Consider the following 20,466-nt stretch of genomic DNA (forward strand, 5'->3'; position numbering starts at 1 on the left):
CCCCTCGCAAGGGTCCTGCTGATGTTTCTTTGTTTTTTTTTCTTTTTTCCGTACGTAGGGTGTACATCGATCGACGAACTAAATCGCTTCAGATCACAGGATGCAATCAGAATGCAACCGGGACACACCGTTGAAAGATCGGTTTATCGGTTTTTATCATACTTTATTCTCTAGGACGTACACATATCATATCAGTGCGCTACAATTATTATCTTTCTCTCTCTCTCTCTCTCTCTCTCTCAGCTACCGCTTTTACTCTCTTGTCGCAACATCGCAAATCGCGCGCCGTCTTTCATCAATCGATCTAAACGCAAATAACTCTAACAATTATCCTTAATATTTACACGTACATCATACCACACACACACACACGCACATATATATATATATATATATATATATGTGCGTGTGCGTATGTATATATATATATACATACATATATGTGTGTATATATATTAGTCGCTCGATATAATACAATTGCGTGAATCGCTGTCCGCGGCTGCTAAACAACACATCTCGCTCCCCGATCAGAATCCTCCTTAGGATCTCGGAAAAACAACTATTAGGACACTTTCGCCTACCAAAATCCCTGGATCCTTTCCTTTCAGATCGACCTTCCTAAAAGTTTCTAAGCTCTTCCGGCTTCCGTGATTTTCAGGTTTCCACACTTCCTCGAGATCACTATCGATCGAGTTTTTTTTTTGGATACCTTAGATATAACACACGTGCAAAAAACTCGGATCCTTGGCACTTTAACCTTCACAAGCTTTTGAAAATTGTTGAAATTTCAAGCGATTTACGGGATTTTGAAGATTTTCGTCGCGTCCCCTGTCTCTTTGTATCTCTGGTTTTTACTTTTAAAACTCTGTCGGGATATTTGTCTTCTAAGATCTTTGAACTTCCAAATTCCCTCTCTCTCTTTGGGATTGTTCATTTGAAGAAGCATCAGATTGTTAGATCCTAAAGGTCTCAGATTTCTGAAACAATCCACTTCCCAGCCTGCGGCCTTTTAACCTTTTCGCGATGTATGAAAGTGAAACGGTATAGAATATAAGGAACTTGATTAACCACTAATCTTTGTTACGTGTCCTTGTATTCTTCTCGGTAAATTGCGCACGCGCGCGCGTGTGTGTGTGTGTGTACGGGGATGCACCTCCACATATTAAAGGATCGTCTATAGAAAGCGAAGATGGATGTCTCGATACGACGAGTTTTCTCTTGTCTTTTTTTTTTTCGTCAAATCGATACGAGTGAAATAACAAGCAAAATGTACAATGGACTCTCAATCGCAAAAAAAAAAAATTAAACTTACGGCGAATTTCGCGTGAAATTAAATCCTACGGAAAAAGAAATTCTCGCATAAAATATAATTGCGTACATCTCTGTTTTTATTTTTCTTCAAATTTCTCGAATTTCTTTTCATCCTCGAGTTTTCTAGCACTCGAAAATTCATAGTGTTTTTGGAGCATCGGAGCCTCCCTCCTCCTTCGTTTCTCGAAAAGATATACGAGAATCTATCGACAAGTAAACTTCGTTCCACAGATACAATATGAGATCACATTTCTGCGAAAAAGCAACAACCATCTGCGGGAATTTAAAGAAAAACGGAACATATCGTTCTCCCTGTACAATTCAATCAACATCATTCGAACCTCCTCCCCACTATTGTCTTTGCGTTCTTGAACTTTCCAAAGCCTTGTCTAAATTTCTCGTGTTCCCGGATAAGATCGTGCGTGTCTCCATATTCTTCTTTCAAGCTTTTCGCTAAAAATTCGACTCGATCGGAAGAAATAAATGTTTAAAAGAAGGAAGAGAAAATATCACGTTGAAAAAAAAAAATAAAAAGAAAAACAATCACACGTCACAAGAACAATAGAGGAGAGCACTGTTCGGATTATCGTGCGCAAAAAATTAACCCGCGACTTTTTCTTTAACGTTTCGCGCGTATTCGGACTTGTATATTGCGGTATATATTAACGTCTACTGTCTATTCTAAACTCCATGAATTTATCGTAAAAAAACAGCAGTTGGCGGTGATACGGAAAATTTAATACGAGGTCCTCGAGTGCGGGAGTAAGATATATTACCCATGATTGCTTGTAAATGCTCAAGTTTTCGGGGGAGAGAAATCGTTAATCGCAGAGAGTCGAAGCTGAGTGAAGTGATCGTGAGGCGTGTCGTAAAAGTAAAAGCCGTTTAGGACATGCCCGACGACATCTGGCTGTCGTTCTTGTCGACGGCCGACACGTGGTCGGGGCTTTCCCCGTGCGAGTAACGCTCCCACATCTTCGTGTACAGCAGCTCCATACCCATCGCGTATAACTTGCAATTGAATAGCGGACTGTCCGATCGGGCCTTCCATACCTTGGCTCGGGTGGCTTTTAAGCTGGAAAAAAGCCCACATTAATTATGTCGCCAATTATTCTTCCAGTCCTAGTTAACAATAGCCTTTAAGCTCCAAGCCTCAAGAAATCGACCAATCACAATTGATTATTCAATTCTTACGGCTTAAAGCACCTATCGTAGACTAGGATTTGGTCCCGAGCGCGAGAAACCACGAGAGTTTGAATATTCTTTTCCACCGGAATTTCAGATTCGAGGATTCAGCGAATGCGAGAATTCAGTATATCCCGTATCAAGTTCAACGTAGCGGGAACGTCGAAGTAACTTACTATTCTCTATCGGTGCCGAGCCTGATCGCGATCTCCTGGTACTCTTGGCGCGTACGCGCCACCAGTTCGGGACAGCCGAGCGTATTCAATTGACTAGCGGCGACGCGAGAGGCCAAAGTCTCGCCTGGCAGTGTGACCACCGGCGTGCCGGTCCACAACACGTCCATACTGGTCGTATGTCCGTTGCAGAGCGGCGTGTCTAAACATACGTCAGCCAATTGGCCTCGTCTAACGTGTTCCTCCTTGGCGGCGACGTTGCTGAACAGGATCCTCCCGGGTACGAGACCCAGTTGCTGCGCGGTCGCCTGGAGATTCGGCTCGCCGACCGCCGGGAAACGAAGTAACCACAGCACGGAGTTTGGCACATGTTTCAAAATCTGAAATTCAATCGGCCGGACGTTGATCGCGCGATGCAACGGGAGTTTATTTCACAAATTACTTCTCAGTCGGAAAGTCGGAAAATTATAACACGCGAGATTTAATTTATACAATAAGCCTTGACGCTAAAACCGCGATAACCCTCCCCCTCTACCCTAAAACCACTTTTGATCCACCTCTTTTTTCGAAATTGTCCGTGGATGTTTTCGGAAAATACCGGTTTCCGTACGGTTTTCGGTTCCAGTTCCGATCCGAGCCCCTGAGTTTACATGTATAAATATAATATAACAATCGCTCGAATGTACGCCTTTTCGTGGCTGTCGGCTTTAGTCGACGACCGAAGAGGGTTAACGAGAATCTGCGATCGGCTACTCACATGTGCCCACATGTGAAGAGTGAGCGGGTCGATCTTGTACAACTGATTGAAGTTGCAGTACACAACGGCGTCCTCGGGCAAACCGTACTGCTGCCTGGTCGTAATGACGATATTCTGCGGCACCTCTTCGCCGGTAGCGGTCTTGTTGTTCACCTGGGTGGTGGCCATGCCGTTTTGCACGACGACGCCGTTCACGGACATTTGACACTGCCCGGAAGCGATCATCGTCTCGATCGGAGTGGTGGTCGGTAACTCCGCGACCTTCAAAGAGATCTCGACCGGTTTGTTCTTGGCGTCCGGCACGACGACCTCGCGTATTTCCTTCACCAGGGTGTTCTCAATCATCGGGGACAGATCGGTGGCATTGATCACTGCCACGTTGTCCGCCACCTTGCCTTTCTGGTTCAACTTGTCCGTCAGGATCAAACGTTCCTTGAGATGAGGGAACATTTGCCTGGAAAAAAAGGACAATTTTTTTAATTTCTGCAATTAATCGGCAACAATCGTCACAGCTCTTACTGGCCTTCTCCAATTACTCAAGATTTCATAAAAGCCGCGGTAAAAATGTTTTCTCTCGCGCGATACGAAAGGTCTTCGCGAAGTCACGGATTGCCTAATCCCCTTTCAAGTATTTTCAAATCCTTTCACTCCGTTTCAAAGGATCTTTACGAAAGAAACGTGCGTACTTGTGGTCCCCGATGAAGTAGGTGTGCGGCATGTAAGCGAGCTTCTCGCTGTACTGACTGGCGAGTTCCAACGGCGATGTGACCTCGTCCGTGATGAGATAATCCATGAAACTGGCGCCGGAGGTGCCGGGATAACCCAGCCACATGACCTGCACCGGGGCTGGTCTGAGCGCGAATATCTCGTTTCTGGCGCCCTTCGTGTAGCCGTTCATATTCACGAGAATGTGGATGCCATCCGCGTTGATGCGGTCGGCGGCTTTGCCGTTGCACGCGACCTGCGACAGGTCGACGAAGTGCTCCGCCTCGCGCGCGATCTTTGCGCGGAAGGTCGTGCCGTCGTCGCTGCTGAGGGCGTAGCAGAATATCTCGACTTTCTCGCGATCGTGCAGACCGGGGATCGATTGCATCAGGTGGCTGGTCGGGTGATTGCCGAAATCGGACGAGACGTAACCGATCTTTAGCCGTGCGCTGATCGCTCGTGGATACTTGTACGGTTGTTTGTGAAGAACGTGGATCTGCAATTCGTTCAGCGTGTTCAAGATGAGGTAGGGTAGGCGCTACTTATCTAGATAATTTTCTCGGTGATATTGTTATCACGGGGGACTTTGTGGAAATGTAAAATGTACCTTCTCGATGCAGAGATTTGCGTGCCTGGCGGCGATCGCCTTCCTGAATTCGTGCGACAACGGATAGAGCATGGAATGATGCGGATGCACGCTAGGCAGCCTATTCTTGTCCAGCTGTTCGGCAACTATGGACACCAGCTTCTTCATTCTTGCCTCGTAGTCGGTCCAGTCGCACACTATCTGCAGACAATGCGCCAGATTGCAATAGGCGTCCGGAAAGTCCGGCTTCAGCTTGAGCGCGGTTCGGTAGGACTGAATCGCTTCGGGAATGTTGCCGGAATCCTTGTGGATCGATGCCAAATTGGAATGAGCGTCGGCGAACGCCGGATTGATCTGTATCGCTCTCGTGTAGCACTGCAAAGCGCCTTGGATGTCCTGCATTTCTTTCAACGTATTGCCCATATTTGAGTAAGCGTCGGCGAAAGTCGGCTGTATGCGAATTGCCTCTTTATAATGCATCAGCGCCTCGTTCAGCTTGCCCTGTTGTTGCAGAACAGAGGCGAGATTGCTGTGGGCGGCCGCGAATTCCGGAAATACCTCCAGAGCCTTAAGATACAGACGAGTTGCCTCCTCGATGAAGCCTTGCTCGCGTTTTATGTTGGCCTGAGGGTGGAAGGAAAAAAGATTAATACCTATAAGCACGTAATATTCCTAGAATATTATACGAATGTTATTCAATATATTAAAATGATATTCTAAGAATGTTATGTAATATTTTCTCATATTACAGGTTCTATCGATGTTTTTCTGTTCACCTCGCATAATATTCTTGGCATATCATAGACATGTTCTTAGAATATTAAAAGATTAAATAACATGATAATAATATGGGAGAAATATAAACAAAATGCACGTATCGTTCGCGATATTCGATCAATATTTCCCACGTTGAGGGTGATTTTCATCAAGCTTTGATTGATCTAATTGACAATTATATCAATCGAATTCCGGCGAAGGTTACCCTAAAGTATGCAAAAGCGTGATCTCGCACCAAGTTATTGAGAGAATCGGCATGTGTAGGGCAGAGTCGGAGGGCGGTATTGTAACATTCTTCCGCTTCAACCACTTGGCCCTTTTCTTTGAGAGCGTTCGCCAAATTGCAGTATGCATCCGGGAAGTTGGGCTGTAGCTCGATAGCACGTCGATATGTGTCGATAGCCAAGTCGATAAGCCTGTAACATTACGGATGATGCAAAATAATTGACGCTCCAATCCTGTTTACGGTGTATCAATTATCTTCTTGACACTTTCAAATTCAATGAATCCCCGTATCTGAAGGACTTTTATTTTGCGTTGAATTAAAAGATAAGAGTTTCTCAGATCCATTCTACGGCTATGCTAATGAACAATGAAAGGTTCGCCCGACAGGTCGAGGAGAGATCTTATTTATATAAGATCCGACTATAAATATTGCCCACCGTTACAGACTTTGAATACTTTGTCCGAGCTTCGCTCTTCATTTTCTTCATCTTAGTTTATTTTCATCATGTTATGCAGCCAATAAAACGATAAATTATAAATAGTGCAGCATGTTGTATAATGAGATGTCCGAAATTGAAATGTCTACGAATACATCGTCTTACGAGAAAGCAGCATACGACCAAATATCCATCATACACTATTTTTTGAAAATGCCAGACTAAGCTGCAAAATTCTTCTTGAATCGTGCAAAAACGTGGCACGCAGAATCATTTACTCACCCTTGCTCGTAATAAACGCACGCCAAATTTCCGTGGACGACCGCATTGTTGGGGCTGAGATTCAATGCACGCAGGTAAGCCGCTACAGCTCTGTAACAAGTCGACAATTCGAGAATGATTGTTCATTGCCGATCGTTCCTCCCGACAGGGAAGACTCGGGTGAGCGAAAGAATTAAATATCAATGAATATTAACAAGTAAACAATTTTTCCCCTTATCTGCGGAAAATATACATATATTTGAATCGCCATGGAGATTCGATCGTACACACTGAGTCAAGTATGCCTCGTCATCCCTTGGATCAAGTCGCACGATTTTTCGCCTCGCACGCCATATACGCGTAAAATCGAACTGCTTACGTGAGTCCCGGGTCTACAATAGGTGCTTTAAGCTATAATCCTTAAGAAATTGGCCAATCACGGTCGAATGTAAGGGGAATAATCGACTGTTATACAAAATTCTAACTTGCGTGTCAACAGAAAGAGTGAAATTTATCATATTCATAACATGCGAGCATGATGCGGGAATCGAGTTGCTATCTCGACACAATAACACGCGGATTGCCAACCGATAACAAAAGAAGACCCCCGATACAAAAATGGGTAAACACTAAACACGTGTTGGTCTATAATCACGTGTTCTGATCTAAGAACACCTAATCATAAGCATCGAAATAATAATAAGACTCATCGATTTAGATCAAAACATTACTATATTTGGACATTATCTAAAGCTTCATCCGATCGAAGGATAACCAATCCGCTCGTTCTGCTTGGCAATAACGGTATAAAACTGGGTGCTTTGGGCGCGACGGTTCAGAGAATATTCAAAGATCGGGAAAATCAGAGAGATCAGACCGCGAGATCGGAAAAATACGAAATCAGAGATCAGAGAAGTTCGAGTTCAGAAGTGAAGTGAGCACATAGAAATTAGAACAAGTTAGTCGATTCTAATTATTCGCGTATCTCGGCTCGCTACGGTTTCGATTACCCTCCGTGCGAGAAATCAAGCCTCACTTTCTCAATTCATCGTGTTGCGTTATATCATCCGCGTCGTCGCGACTACCTCGCGATATCGTCCGGTCTTCAATTTAATCATTTCATTGTTAACGTCGTTAATTTATAATTGTGCTACGTCCAACAATGGTGATTGCGCTTGACGAGTGAGAAGAAGAGGAGACTTTACCATCTTTAAGAGCTGCGAAGACCTCCGTACTTGCGGAAGCCCAGGAGGGCCGTTAACGCGAGCGCTGAACACGTTTGTTCGACAAGCCGAGAACGTCTCCTCACGCCGTGAATTGTAAGGGCCAGATCGCCATTCTGTCTCAATGACTGAATAAACCATTGCCTCAACTAAACCCGAGTTCCAAACAATTCTCCTGACGCCGATCCTTCACTGCATTCCGTGCCCTGCGCTGGCCAGATCCAGCCGGAGCGGTACACTCGAAGAATTGAGTGCATTCGCTCACAAACAACTGTGATTGGTCAATTTCTTAAAGCTTAAAAGCTTAAATTCTCATTTATAGACCCCGCTTAAATCCCGGTCTACAATAGATGCTTCAAGCTCTAAGCCTTAAGAAAATTGACCAATCACAATCGAGTTATGGAAGAATAATGAATTGTGATTGGTCGATTTTTTCAAGGCTCAGAGCTTAAATCCTCATTGTAGACCCCGCTTAACAGGAGTTATAATGGTAAAGGCATACGTGATGCAGCGTATACGTGGAAAAGAGAGACCCAGTTTGTGCGAATGAATGAAGGAATGGCCAGATAAAAATTCAGTGACGAGGAACGATGCCTCGGAATGAGAAAATTCACATTCAGCCGCAGCTTAAAACTCTGAGAGACGAGACAACTGAGCGAGCGATTGAACCCGGTGGAGAAAAGCCTCCTCTACGGGGAGGGGGGATCCTCTCACACGGACAGAATCACGAGTATGATAAACCTTTTAATGTAGCGCCTGATCCAGGAGACGCATCCAGGGGTGGCGGGTCGCTCGACGGTGTCCTCAATCTGAACGCGAAGCGCGGGCGCGATGGTAGTCGAGGGCGAGATCACCGTATAGACGACCACGCACTGGCAGTCCATTCCTTCCCCATCCCGGCGATAATGGATCTGCGGATCCCGAGGGCCCGGCTGCGTGGAACCAAGTACCCACGCGGCTCGGTCTCCGGATGGACGAGTCCTCGGGAACTGAGACGCGAGGAGGAGTCTCGCGGATTACTCGCGTGTTTCTCTCGAACGACACGCTAGAAACGGCAGCTCGGCTTCTCCGTTAACCCTGAGGCCGCCCTTCCCACGACTACGCAAAAGCCCGTCATCGTGGTTAATCCGACCAATCCTTCCAGGATTAATTGATCCCGCGATTCTCGGATTTCCGGAGGATCTCCTTCATAACCCGTGGACGGAAAACGCGAAAATACGCACGAAGCAAGAACGATCCGCGAGGATACGCGAGACTTCGGACGCGTGTCGGTCTCGAACCTACCAAGGATTGCGGGGAGTCCTGGGGGAGGAGGGAAAGGAAGGAGAGAGAGAGAGAGAGAGAGAGAGAGAGAGTTACACAGGCACGAATCCCTTCCGTATACCACACCGATCCCCGAATCCACGTGGATCCGAGGATCCACTTTATCCTGAGGCGGCCGAGAGGTATCGGAGAGGCGGCAGGATTCTAATAACACACACACACACGGGGAGGGGGTCCTTCGACGGCGGTGACGCGCGGGTCCTGCGATGCGGCTGCTAAAGAACAGCTCGTGGCGCTGGCAGTCCGAGGAAAGCCGCTTAAGCTCGCGGACGACGAGCGAAGTTTCTGCTTTTTCGCGAAAGCCGTGAACGAGCACGCGTATCCTCCTACACAACGGACGGGTGGGAGAGGGGAGGAGGGGCAAAAAGGACTCCCTCCATGAGGGCGGAGCGGCTTCTGGAATCGATAGCTGTCCTCGAATTCCTCCCACTTTGTGCGTGAGGGAACACACCCGGCGGCGGCCGCCGTAGGGAAACGCGTTTCATTATCGGCCTCACGGATTGATCGATGCCGGCGGCGATGGCGTTTTTATGGGGCCGCTTTCGCCTTTCACTTTGAACTATTTCCATTACATTGTATATACACGCATCGTCACTAAAGCGCCCTCGCGCGCGGAACGATAAAAAAAAGGTAAATATAAAGGAAATTGAAAATATCAAAATAAGCCCCGACATGTTGTGTGCTCTTTTTTTTTTATTTTTATTGCGCGACTTTTTCATCTTATTGCGCGCCGCGATTATCCCGACCCGGCTCGTGAAACATTTTTCATCCCCCCCCCCCCATCAATCGGGGGTTGGTATCGAAAGGACGTGGGAAAGGACGGGTATAAGCGGCACGCTCGCGGCTGACGTCGATCGACGTTGAGATAATATTGCGAAAAGCGCGATGATTTCTACCCCTCGACGGTCATATAGACGAATTTTATTGGGGGATCGATAGACCGACCGGCGCTGAAGTACATTGTAGCCGAGCGGGCAACAACGACGAGCGGACGAACGCGTGGGAGCGGCTTTTACAATTCGCGGTGAATCCTTGAAAGCAAGGACTCGTTTGAGTGTGACGACGACCCAGGCCGATGGACGGGAATCCTAGGAATAACGGCATGTAAATGTATGGATATCCGCCAAGGCTGGAGAGCGTGGGATCGACGAAAATAGAAACGCCGGCGCCGGGAATGTAATAAAGAGGAAGAAGTCGGCGAAAAATGTCTCGTCGTAAATTGAATATCATTCTTTGTGTCGAAAATTAGACGATTCTTTTAACTTTGCGCATATACACACGCATAACACACGCAAGGTTAAAATCGTTATAATCCAGCAATGCACTTCCCAACCGATTTTCGGAAGTTTCCGCCCCGCCTTGTTCCCCTTACCTCGTCTACAAGCCGCTCAAAAACGTGATCAGCGTATATCGTGAGGGCCGCGGAAGGGAGGAAAATCAGAAGACTTGTGGACCTTTTCGTGAAAAAGATACTATATCTCTGATTAAATTTATTTTAATCGTGTGAATACTTGTTTTCAATAGTTTTCCACGCCACCTATGAGGTAATGTCGCTAACACGTCTTTTTCCAATCGCACCCCCCGCCCCCTCACATTTCAGAATAGAAGATAATCTGTTGGGAAAACATGCTGGTCAGAGGGAAAATGCTACGGTGAGGCAAAACCTCCCAGTTCAACTTTGTGACTGTCTGTCGGGTGACATGGCGAGCGTTATTCATGAGTAGAAAAAGCCCTTTTGTTTTCACGATAGATGTTACTGCTTTATTGCGAGTTTTTCCGCGTGTTCTACGTCAGCAATGATGGTTTGACCTTCAGTCCATCAGTTCAAAGTGAATCAAACGCTGCAATGTTTCGAACGAAGCAAGGACGTATCTTCGAATGTCTCATCTCCAGCACGAAATTTCCCAAACCAGAACCGGGCTTTGTGATCATTTGATGGATTTGCACCCCCCCCCCCCCCNTTAAGGATCGCCTTCGTCGCTTTTCTGCCGGACTTAAACATATACAGTAACGCACATTGAATTTTCATTTCATCGAACACCATGTTTGACACCTTCTCCTGCGTGTCTTATCGTCCACTGTATGATTCGTTGCACCTGTGGGGCGCAACAGCTGCTCAACATACTGATAACACTCGCGTGATTCAAGAATAGGACTTCTGCTGGCGAACACAACGCCACAGTGGAGGAAAAAACGACAGGACTTTCCCCGGGGTCCTGATGAAAGACGAGTTCTCTCACTAGTCACAGGACTCATCGTCGAAACAAAATTGTAACTTTTAATCTGCCAAATGTGTGTGCGTACAAATAATATTTGACGTCCCCGTTACTATGCATTCGCGAAAAATCGGCCGGTGAAACGGCGCATTGTCGGAATTCTCCTCCAGATGCGGAGGACGATGAACTTGAAAAGGACGTTACATGAATATCGATCCCCGACTAAGCTCATGCGCAGTGTCCGCTTTTGTGGGTGCACAGCGAGAACGCGTCCGGCCTTCTTCTTCCATTAATTGGGAATTTCGCGCCTCGGCGTTAAATCTCATATTCCTGTTACTTCGAGATTCAAGGCGCGTCTTTGTACTTTCTGCGTTCATAGTAAAAGAGCATCCGGTGAAGCGATAATTATGCGCGTCTCGTGAAAAATGACAGAGAGAAATTGTGTGACCCTTGACTGACGCTGATGACCACTGTGTGCGACGCATCGGCGAATAACTATAAAGTCACTTTGATCTCGCACAGACGCATATGACCGATGACAGATAATTTCAAGACACCGGCTGATGTGTAACTGTGCTTGCAATTTTTTCCCCGCGCATCTCGTATATAAATCCGCATACCGTTCGAGAAGCTCCGAAGTCGTACGTCATACGAGAAAAATATTTCACGAAGTTAAGGAAGTAAGCGGGATTCGAACCAAGCGCGTGGAAGGTTCCTTCGCATTGTGACTCGCGCTCGCTCGACCTATGCCAGACCGCCACCGCGCGATTCTTTAGCACGTTGCGTGCTACATCAATCTTACGGGACTTGTAACCCACGTGACATGACTCACCGGTGATCCCCACGTTGCGTTATAAGTCACGTTTTATTCATTAAATAACGCGTTAACGTGTAATTTATGTTAACATGTATGTAACAATATATCCGGAGAGCAACACAGTGAATAAAAGGTTACAGAGAATTCATTTTAATAATTACTCACGGGATTATAGAAAAAAAAAATAAATATCAGAAGAATTCCTGAGAAATTAACCCAAAGACAGCATTCACATTTTGTATCGCTGTCCTGGGGCGTTGAAAAGATACAGATCTCGGGATCAGACGTTCTCTCCGAACCCAATGATCCGAATAAGGTGAAGGCGAGCAGCCTATATGGCCTGGTTAAACAGACCTAGTCTAAGCCAATTTAGCTTTGAGGCAAAAGCGGAGAGTCACGGAAGAACTTTTCAGATCCACGTGACTTTAAGGGCTGTATTAATATCACCCACTAGTTTACTACTATTATTATTACTAAGTGTAAAGACAAACCTGTCGAAGATACGAGCTTCCTTCAGTACGTTGCCGAGATTGATGTAGGCGTCGAGGAAATTCGGGTCCAGGGCGACCGCTTTCTCGAAGTGGTGTATCGCCAGCCATATCTCCCCCTGTGCGTTGAACACGCATCCGAGGTTGCTCCAGGCGACGGCAAAGTCCGGCCGTGTCTCGATCGCCTTCAAATAGCAGGCCTAGAGAAACAGAATGTGATTTACAGCGGCTTCATTCGCGAACTCGAAGGGACGCGCGCCGCGCGCTATGCCCGACCTCCCATCGCCGCGTCGCAGCTTCTCACACACACACTCTCTCTCTCCCTCTCTCTCTCTCACTCCCTTTCTCTCTCTCTCTCTTTCTCTCTCGCACATTCACACGCACTTTTCCGTTTTCTCGTCTCTTCCTTTATTTCTCTCTTGCTTCTTGTTCGTTAAGCTCGACGAAAAAAAAGAACGTGTCTCGCCACCCCGTGCCCTTTCTGTTTCCCTTCCTTGCACGTCCGCCCACTCTCTCGTCAACGTCGTCTTTGTGGAAGCCTCGCGACTACCCACAGTCACAATTCATCTTTTTTCGACATGATCGCCTGCTGAACACCCCGGAGTGAATTTCTTTTTCTCGGCTCTTGAGGTTCGAGTATATTACATTCTGCGTACTTCTGTTACATCACATTTCTACAGGTCGGAAACTTGTAGAAATTTCGAAATATCTATACATACCGAAAGTTCGTGATGTATAATGTACGACGTAGTTTTCGGAATAACGTCACACAAGAATTACATTAAGAGTGAATGGTGAGTCCGTGAAACGGAACTGGAACAATTAGGCCAAATTCAATCATATCCTGATCGTTAAATGTCGCGAAACCGCGGCTCGCTAGAAGAAAAGACGCTCGTGAAAGATCACGAGGAACAAGAAATGTGCGAGTGTGAAAACTCGGACGATCGATCCGTGCTTTAACACGCCATAAACGCGGGAGACGATGTAACAGTTGAGCGTGTACAGGATATTTTTTTTAATATTGCCCAATATTTTACGAGTTGACTTTTGAGGTCACTTTACGAGGAAAAGTTCACTCGGACACGTGGTCTCCGAAGCCTCATTTCGAAGACACAGAGTGTTGAAAATTCTGCAAAATATATCTGAAATTAATAGCTTTATCGAAATCTACCAAGAGTATTTTTGTTTTGTAAATAATTAATGAAACATGGACGTGGATGAACGTTCAGTTTGAAGAAGAAACCTCTTTTCGTCTAAAAAAAAAAAAAAAAAACGATAACAGAATTTCTTGGAACACTCTGTAGCTCTGAAACGAGGTGTCTTCGGGGTCATATATTCACATGAGTCTCCCTTCACAAAATGACCTAAAGAATCAACTCCTGAAATCCTCGGACAGTACTCAAGAGACACCCTGTATACATTCGGCAGATGCATCCTCTGCAACGTCCCGCTCGACGTTTCACACGACCACGTGACCGTCCCGCGTGCGAGTCGAATCCACCCGATCCGCTGAAGCCTTCCTACTCGGTCTCTCTCGGCTTTGGAGGTCCGCCGGCCTCTTCGATGAGCTGACCGAGAAAGAGGGGGAGGGCAAAGAATGGAAACAGAACGAGCGAGGGTCGTTTCGCGAGTCATCAGCTTCAACAATGCATTCTCGGGCTGGGAGCTTGGGGGCCGTTCCAGGATCGAGGGTGTTCGGGTGCGCGCTAGAGGCGTCATTTTGGGGCGGGCGGGGGGAGGGGGCACGCGCGACTTCCGGCCCGCGGCCGGAGTCCCTGGAATGCGTCCTGTGGGCTCGACCGCGCGCCGAAGGTCGTGCGTATCGAGAAATTGCAATCGACTCGCTTTCTCTCTCTCTCTGTTAGGATGACTTCATTTTCTGAACTCGCGTTCGAGTTGCACGTATCAGCGAGAGAACGAATGACGTCCACGGGGTTCTTCTCCGGGGAAACCCGGCAACGACGACTCTAAGGATTCAGCGTGGGGAGTACTCATGTCGCGCGTGCCGAGAGGCGGGCTGCGTTTTATATCGAACAGAGTAATCCGTACCTAAACAATAAGTAAGAGGGCATTTACAGTCGGCCGGTCTCTGCGGAGGTGTGTGTGTGCGTGTGGTAACCTGGAATTGAAGGGAAAAAAAGCCGAGGACTGGCCGATCGATCGGTCTTCTCGGACGCGTTTTGCGGTCAGGTCGTTCGTTGTGACAGATTTGACTTTGCCGGATCAGCAAGCGGAGGAGGAAAATCACGGTAGAAATATCGAGGAAATACTCCGAGACTCGACTCGTCGCTGATGAATGATTGCTGCGATTTACCTCGGACGTGCAGTTTTTGTGATTTAAAAATGCAAATTAAGACAAATATGAATGTTCCAAGACGTGCGATATTATCGAAGCTAACTTCGCAAGAGCGCTCCGCGAAAGTCCGGCTAGTCACGACAATAGAAATGGTTAGGAATGTACTTTCTCAACACATCTGTCGTCTCTCTTTCTCTCTCTCTCTCTCACTTTCGCTCTTTCTTTCTCTCTCTCTCTCTCTCGCTCTCTCTCTTTCTCTCCCTCCCTCTCTCTCGCTCTCTCACTCTCACTCTCTCTCTCTCTTGTAAATTCGCTTCGTTATACCTGGAATGGTGGGACACAAAAGGTAGGACTCTCACCCCTTTTTCACAGGGGAGGGCCGGGAACGGGATTGATTGAGGGGAAGGGGTCGTTAGAGACCGGCCTTGGGAATTACTTTACCTGCAGTGTACCCTTCGGTAGGCTGACTCGGTAGGTACGGCTTGCAAGCTCTCATAATAAACTTAGACCGAGACAGTGTGTTACTGAATAACCAGATTCAGATTCACCCTTTGACGAAGGAACCGGCGCGGTAACCGACCAATCTCACATTGCTCCTGCACTTCCCCTCCTAGAGTTGATCATCCCATCCACAACAACAAGACAGCTGCGTTAATGTCTCTTCAACTGATATTCCTCGCCTCAATCTTTCTCTTTGTCTTTTATGTTTTCTTTTCTTTTTTTTTTGCAAATTTCTTTTCTTTTTTTTTTCTTTACTTTCTTTCTACACGTATGTGTTCGTGTGTGTATGTATATGTGTCGTATGCGTGTATGTGTGTACACAAAGAATTAATAAAAACCAGCGTATTGGTGTGCGACATACTCCACCGAGCTCGTCAGCCAGCTGCCGCTGCTCTGTTGTGCCGCTTCTCGCACCTCGCGGAAGGATCCGGCTCGGAATGTTTATCTCTACCTCCTTCCACCTCTCTCACTCACAAACTCCTCTTTTTCTCTTTCTTTCTTTCGAAACGTACCATCGTCAAGCGTGATACACGCGGAGGAAAAATGATAAGGAAAACAAAAAAAAAAAACACCGTTTCGCGTGGTCGATAAGAGTAGATGGCTGATCGAGCTCGGCGAGAAACGGGACGAGCGTACCAGCCAGTTCTCGGGAATAGCGGGAATTGTAACGGGAAGCTTTCCTCGTTGCCGTCCGTTCTCAGTACCGAGTGCGAGGGCGCGTCTGTAAATCGCGGTCGACTCGCGAAAATCGACGATAGAATCTCGGCGACTCCGGTGATGAGCGCAAAATACCGGCGACGAACGACAGAACGACGCGAAGGATACGCGAGACGGCGCGCTTGGTTACAGACGCGCTCTCTCGTCGGTCTTGTCGCCGCGCCGCGCTGCTGAAGAAGCGGACCACTTGACCGATCTCGACGGCGAGTCTCGGTTCGTCGACGGGCAACTCGCCGAGTCCTGAGGCTCTCCGCGGAGTGTCTCGAGGTTATATTACACGTTACGCGGAAAACAGATGACAACAAGTGGTTGCACTCGTCTCATCAAGCGTCTCTTCTACGTCTCGCGCCGGCAGGATCAGAAAGTCCTCGTGACGAAATATATGTTGCTACACGACAATTCTTGTATTGCGTTCAGGAGACGGTCAAGTGATCCCGCGCCGATGTTACCGTACACACCATGGATTCTTTCTTTCTTTCTCTCTTTCTCTCTCTCACTCGCTCTCTCTTTCTCTCTCTCTTTCGTTCTGTCAACATGAAACCGCTGGAAAAACGCGCACGGGGCGATGCGCGTGTGAGCACTGTCGTGAGCCCAGCGAGTCGCGCATCTTCAAACCAAGAGGACAGGATCGGCTCATTCGCTACAAAATTCGCGCGCTGCCGGGCCCATCGACGACCGAACGGGATCCGTGAGTGATACGGATGGGCCCGGCAAGCAATCTGAAAATTTGCGGCAACACCGCGCGTCCTTTCGCAGAAAAGTTTCGAGTGTTTCACCTTCCCTCTCCCGGTGTTGCTGCAAAACGCGCAATGCCGGAAGGAACGCCTCTCCTCGGCCACCTCGACAGTGTAACCCTAAACACTATAAAGTATCCTCGACCGTGAAAATTCGCTCGAACGCGACAATTGATTCGCGCGACGGAAGAACACTCGGTCGATCGTCATCATCGTCTCGACGTGCGTCGCGATTCTTTTCTTTCTTTCAAACGGAGAGAAAGTCCCGTGGACCCTCGCAGGAGACGCCGACGGATCGAAACGTCCCCGTTCCGGTTTATATTGTTTAGGGTTAAGAGGAACCGTCGCTTCACGTCGCTCCCGAAGGGGATGATGAAATTCTGCCGGCGACGCGAAGCGCGCAGTCGGGTTTCCGGTTTCACCAGGGTGGAGGGACGCGCGCGATCCTTGATCCGCCATCGAGAGTGTGCGACTGCGCTTCACGCGTCTCTCTCTCTCTCTCTCTCTCTCTCTCTTTTTATCTCTTTCTCTTTTTCTCTTGCGTTCTTTGTCTAGCTCACTTATTCCATAGAAGGACGGCTATCGAATAAGGGAGATTCGGCTGACACGGAAAGAACTGGCCTCGAGGACGGACGGACGATCGCGCGTCGCGCGCTTGCAAATTTGCTCGGGGCAAGGAGTGAAAGCTTCTCGTCGTCGCTTCTCGAACGTGCGCCGTTCTGCCCGCTGATTCCGCGGAGAACTGCGCGCTGTAGCTCGTGCACATACGCGCGACGCATCTGTACCCCGTCAAGACGCCGACGAAGACCTCGAGTTCCAGCGGAATGTCTCTTGTTCTCACCGAGCAACACCGTAGTAGTAACCCCGTAAATATCATTATCGGTTTCTCCGCTCTGCTTGACGCTTCCCGGGAGGGATCGTCGTTCATTCCCGTCGGAGGGAGGGGATTTCGGGAGAGGCGAGGCGTCTTCAGAGGTTGGACAGGTAGAGTGATGATAGGTCGGTATGAACAGGGGCCAGGTGGAGGCTTGAGAAGAGACTACATATTTTTTTTCGTAGCGAGAGAGAATTCCTAATTCGAGGAAGCAGAATGCTTCGCTGGTGGTTCTTCATCAAGTTTTGTCCGCCGTCTGTAGCTTGATCGGGGCAAAGATGCTCGCGGCCATGTGCGTGACGCGTCTGGTTAGTATACCGGCTTAATGGCGACGGTTCTAAAACGTACCTTGGCTTCGTCAAGTCTTGCTAATGCTTTCAAAAGATTACCGAGATCGCTCCGCACGCAATAAAGGTCCTGGAACAGGCGAAACGTGTCAATTACTTCCGCACAACTCGTCTCACGCTTGGGTAGTAGGTAAGTAAGAGAGACTCGACGACTCGTCTCCCCCGGATCCCGCGAGATCCGGCGAGAGGAGAAAAGAAAACCCGAGAATAGCCGCAAAAAAAAAAAAAAAAAAAAAAAGGAAAGCAAAGACGTNAAAGACGTTCGTCATTACGTGACGAAGAGCGCGAGAGAGTTTGTTTGTCGTCTCGCGTGAAACTCAAGAAACAACCTTCGGGTGGCGCTTCGTGTTTTTCGCTACGTGGGAATGATCAAAAAGATAGTCGTGATATAAGGGGGAGGGGGAGGGGCATAATGCCGATTTTCTCACGGGGTTGTACTGCAGTGCTGTGACATATGCTTGAACGGCCTGTTCCATGTCACCGGCTGCCACGAGCGCCGCTGCCAGGTTGATGTAGCCGTCGATGAAGTCGGGCTTCAGCCGTACCGCGTGACGATAGTTCTCCAATGCCTCCGGCAGCTGACCGCGCTCTTTGTAAACATTGCCTAAATTGCTGTAGGCCTCCGCCAGCAATGGGTTTTGCTTTATCGCCAGGCTGCTATAATGCGCCGATCTGAAACGCACAATCGTAACCCTTCATTGTTTCGCGTATTGCCCATACAAGCGTGGGATTCAAATCCACGTACGCCCGTTTGTATAAATTTACAAGTGTAGGCACACACGTGTACACATTGAGGATCGGATTTATATCAGAGCGAATTCGATCATCCGCACGAATTATCGGATTAATGAGTGCTGAAAGCTGCCATGTGTGAACCAGTTATTTCATATTTCAAGTGTCCAGCTAGTTTCGAGCGTAAATGGACGCCATGGGACCTAAAGTCGCAACGCGTGCAACTGTATATCCAATCAGAATATAAAAACAAACCATATGTCCAATGAAAGGACACATGTATAGTGTTTACTTTTGCCTTTCCATACATGTTACATATCGAAGAAAACGTCATGAGAAACATTTACCTCGCAAAGTGTCAATTTCTCTTTCTCAGCGCAATGAGAGATGCTCTAAAGGCATTCAACGTGTTAATTACTTTATCATCAAAATGCTTATGTCACACCACTGTTTCAGACACTTTGTGCGCAGCCTTTAATAAAGCCCGATCTACGATGTGCTGCGCGCTAATTCGGTGCAGCACAGGTGATCGAATTCACCACGAGATATACGTCGAGGGGGGAGGGGATACTCACTTATCCAGCCTGCGACACTGAAAGTGTATGGAGGACAACAGAAGCAGAACGCCGGTATTGTTCGTCTCTTGCCGCCACAACTGCATGCAGTGTCTCTCGGCATTCTCGTAATCCCCCGCCTGGTATTCTCTGTGTGCGAGTTCCAGTAACCCTAAAATAAGAAAACGAAACGACGTATGAGGCCTCCGGTGTCTTTCATATGGTTGAGTCGTAGTCGTTCAAGCGAATCAAGATATTTTCGTAACTGTGCGCGGCCGCGCGTATACCCATACCGTCCGCTCTCTTTATTTAGCATCGTAAATAACAATCCGACGGTAAACAACGGCGCTATTTTCGTCGCTTTCCCGAAACAAACAGCGAAGTTCAAGCCGGTAGTCCCGGTCTACACAATAGAAGCTTTAAGTTCTGAGCCTTAGAAAAATTGACCAATCACAATCGAATTATAGAAGAAAAATCAATTGTGATTGGTCAGTTTCTTAAATTCTTATCGTAGACTCCGCTTTAACTTACAAAACCGACGGAATTCTACGCGGGCATTTCGCACAACGTACGTATGTGTGTGTGTGTGAGAGAGAGAAAGAGAGAGCGTACACGAACGTGCACGCCAGCATGTCGCGCGACAGATGCAACGAGAGAGGACTCGCCGTCGTCGCGAGCACAACCTGCGCGGTATCGAGGAGAAGCCGAACGAAACGACGGAAGAGAGATCGCGGAAAAGTCGAGAAACCGGGAAACGAAATCGGGGGGTGGAGCCTGCGTGCGTCAGCCGATCGGTGACTCACGGAGAAATGGGATGAGAGGGGTTACTAATCGTGTTGTCGTTCACATATGCGGGTAACGCGCGGAGGAATCCGACACGCCGAATCGCCCCCGCGGAACACGCGCGCGCGCGTAATCAGGGTTCAGTTTCACGACACCTCCTGTTAATTTCGACCGGTTAAGCGTCAGCTGTGATTGGTTATTTCTGGCCAGCTTTAACTTAACGACGAAAATGTGATCGCTCAATTCTGATTAACAATCAGCGGATTAAGTTAATCGGAGGAATTGCGAAACCGGCCCTTAAACGTCGAACGGCCGGCCGATTATGTCGCGATATCGATCCGCAATTAACCACAAAGCCAAACAAGCATCTCTCTTTTTCTCTCTTTTTGAACTCGCCGATCCCGCGACATTCGACGTGCGCGAGCATGACGATACCGGGGGGGG

The 20,466-nt window shown here is 47.8% G+C and overlaps 1 protein-coding gene across 2 annotated transcripts in view; it reads right to left on the reverse strand.

Annotated features, from left to right (window-relative positions):
* Positions 1-1,223: 1,223 nt before the first annotated feature.
* Positions 1,224-20,466, reverse strand: part of LOC106750329 (UDP-N-acetylglucosamine--peptide N-acetylglucosaminyltransferase 110 kDa subunit) — a 22,514-nt gene continuing 3,271 nt past the window's right edge. For both annotated transcript variants that reach the window (XM_014630602.1, XM_014630601.1), the window contains exons 2-12: positions 19,261-19,411; positions 18,382-18,625; positions 17,955-18,023; positions 12,488-12,684; positions 6,439-6,528; positions 5,730-5,910; positions 4,739-5,341; positions 4,113-4,627; positions 3,427-3,880; positions 2,673-3,049; positions 1,224-2,386 (exon numbers count right to left, since the gene is read on the reverse strand). In XM_014630602.1, the coding sequence (XP_014486088.1) occupies positions 2,197-2,386; positions 2,673-3,049; positions 3,427-3,880; positions 4,113-4,627; positions 4,739-5,341; positions 5,730-5,910; positions 6,439-6,528; positions 12,488-12,684; positions 17,955-18,023; positions 18,382-18,625; positions 19,261-19,411 (3,071 nt within the window). In that variant the 3' untranslated portion in view covers positions 1,224-2,196. The remainder of the gene's footprint in view (positions 2,387-2,672; positions 3,050-3,426; positions 3,881-4,112; positions 4,628-4,738; positions 5,342-5,729; positions 5,911-6,438; positions 6,529-12,487; positions 12,685-17,954; positions 18,024-18,381; positions 18,626-19,260; positions 19,412-20,466) is intronic.

The sequence above is a fragment of the Dinoponera quadriceps genome, unplaced genomic scaffold (genome assembly GCF_001313825.1).
Source record: "Dinoponera quadriceps isolate SergipeBrazil2010 unplaced genomic scaffold, ASM131382v1 scaffold5230, whole genome shotgun sequence".
NCBI lineage: Eukaryota > Metazoa > Arthropoda > Insecta > Hymenoptera > Formicidae > Dinoponera > Dinoponera quadriceps.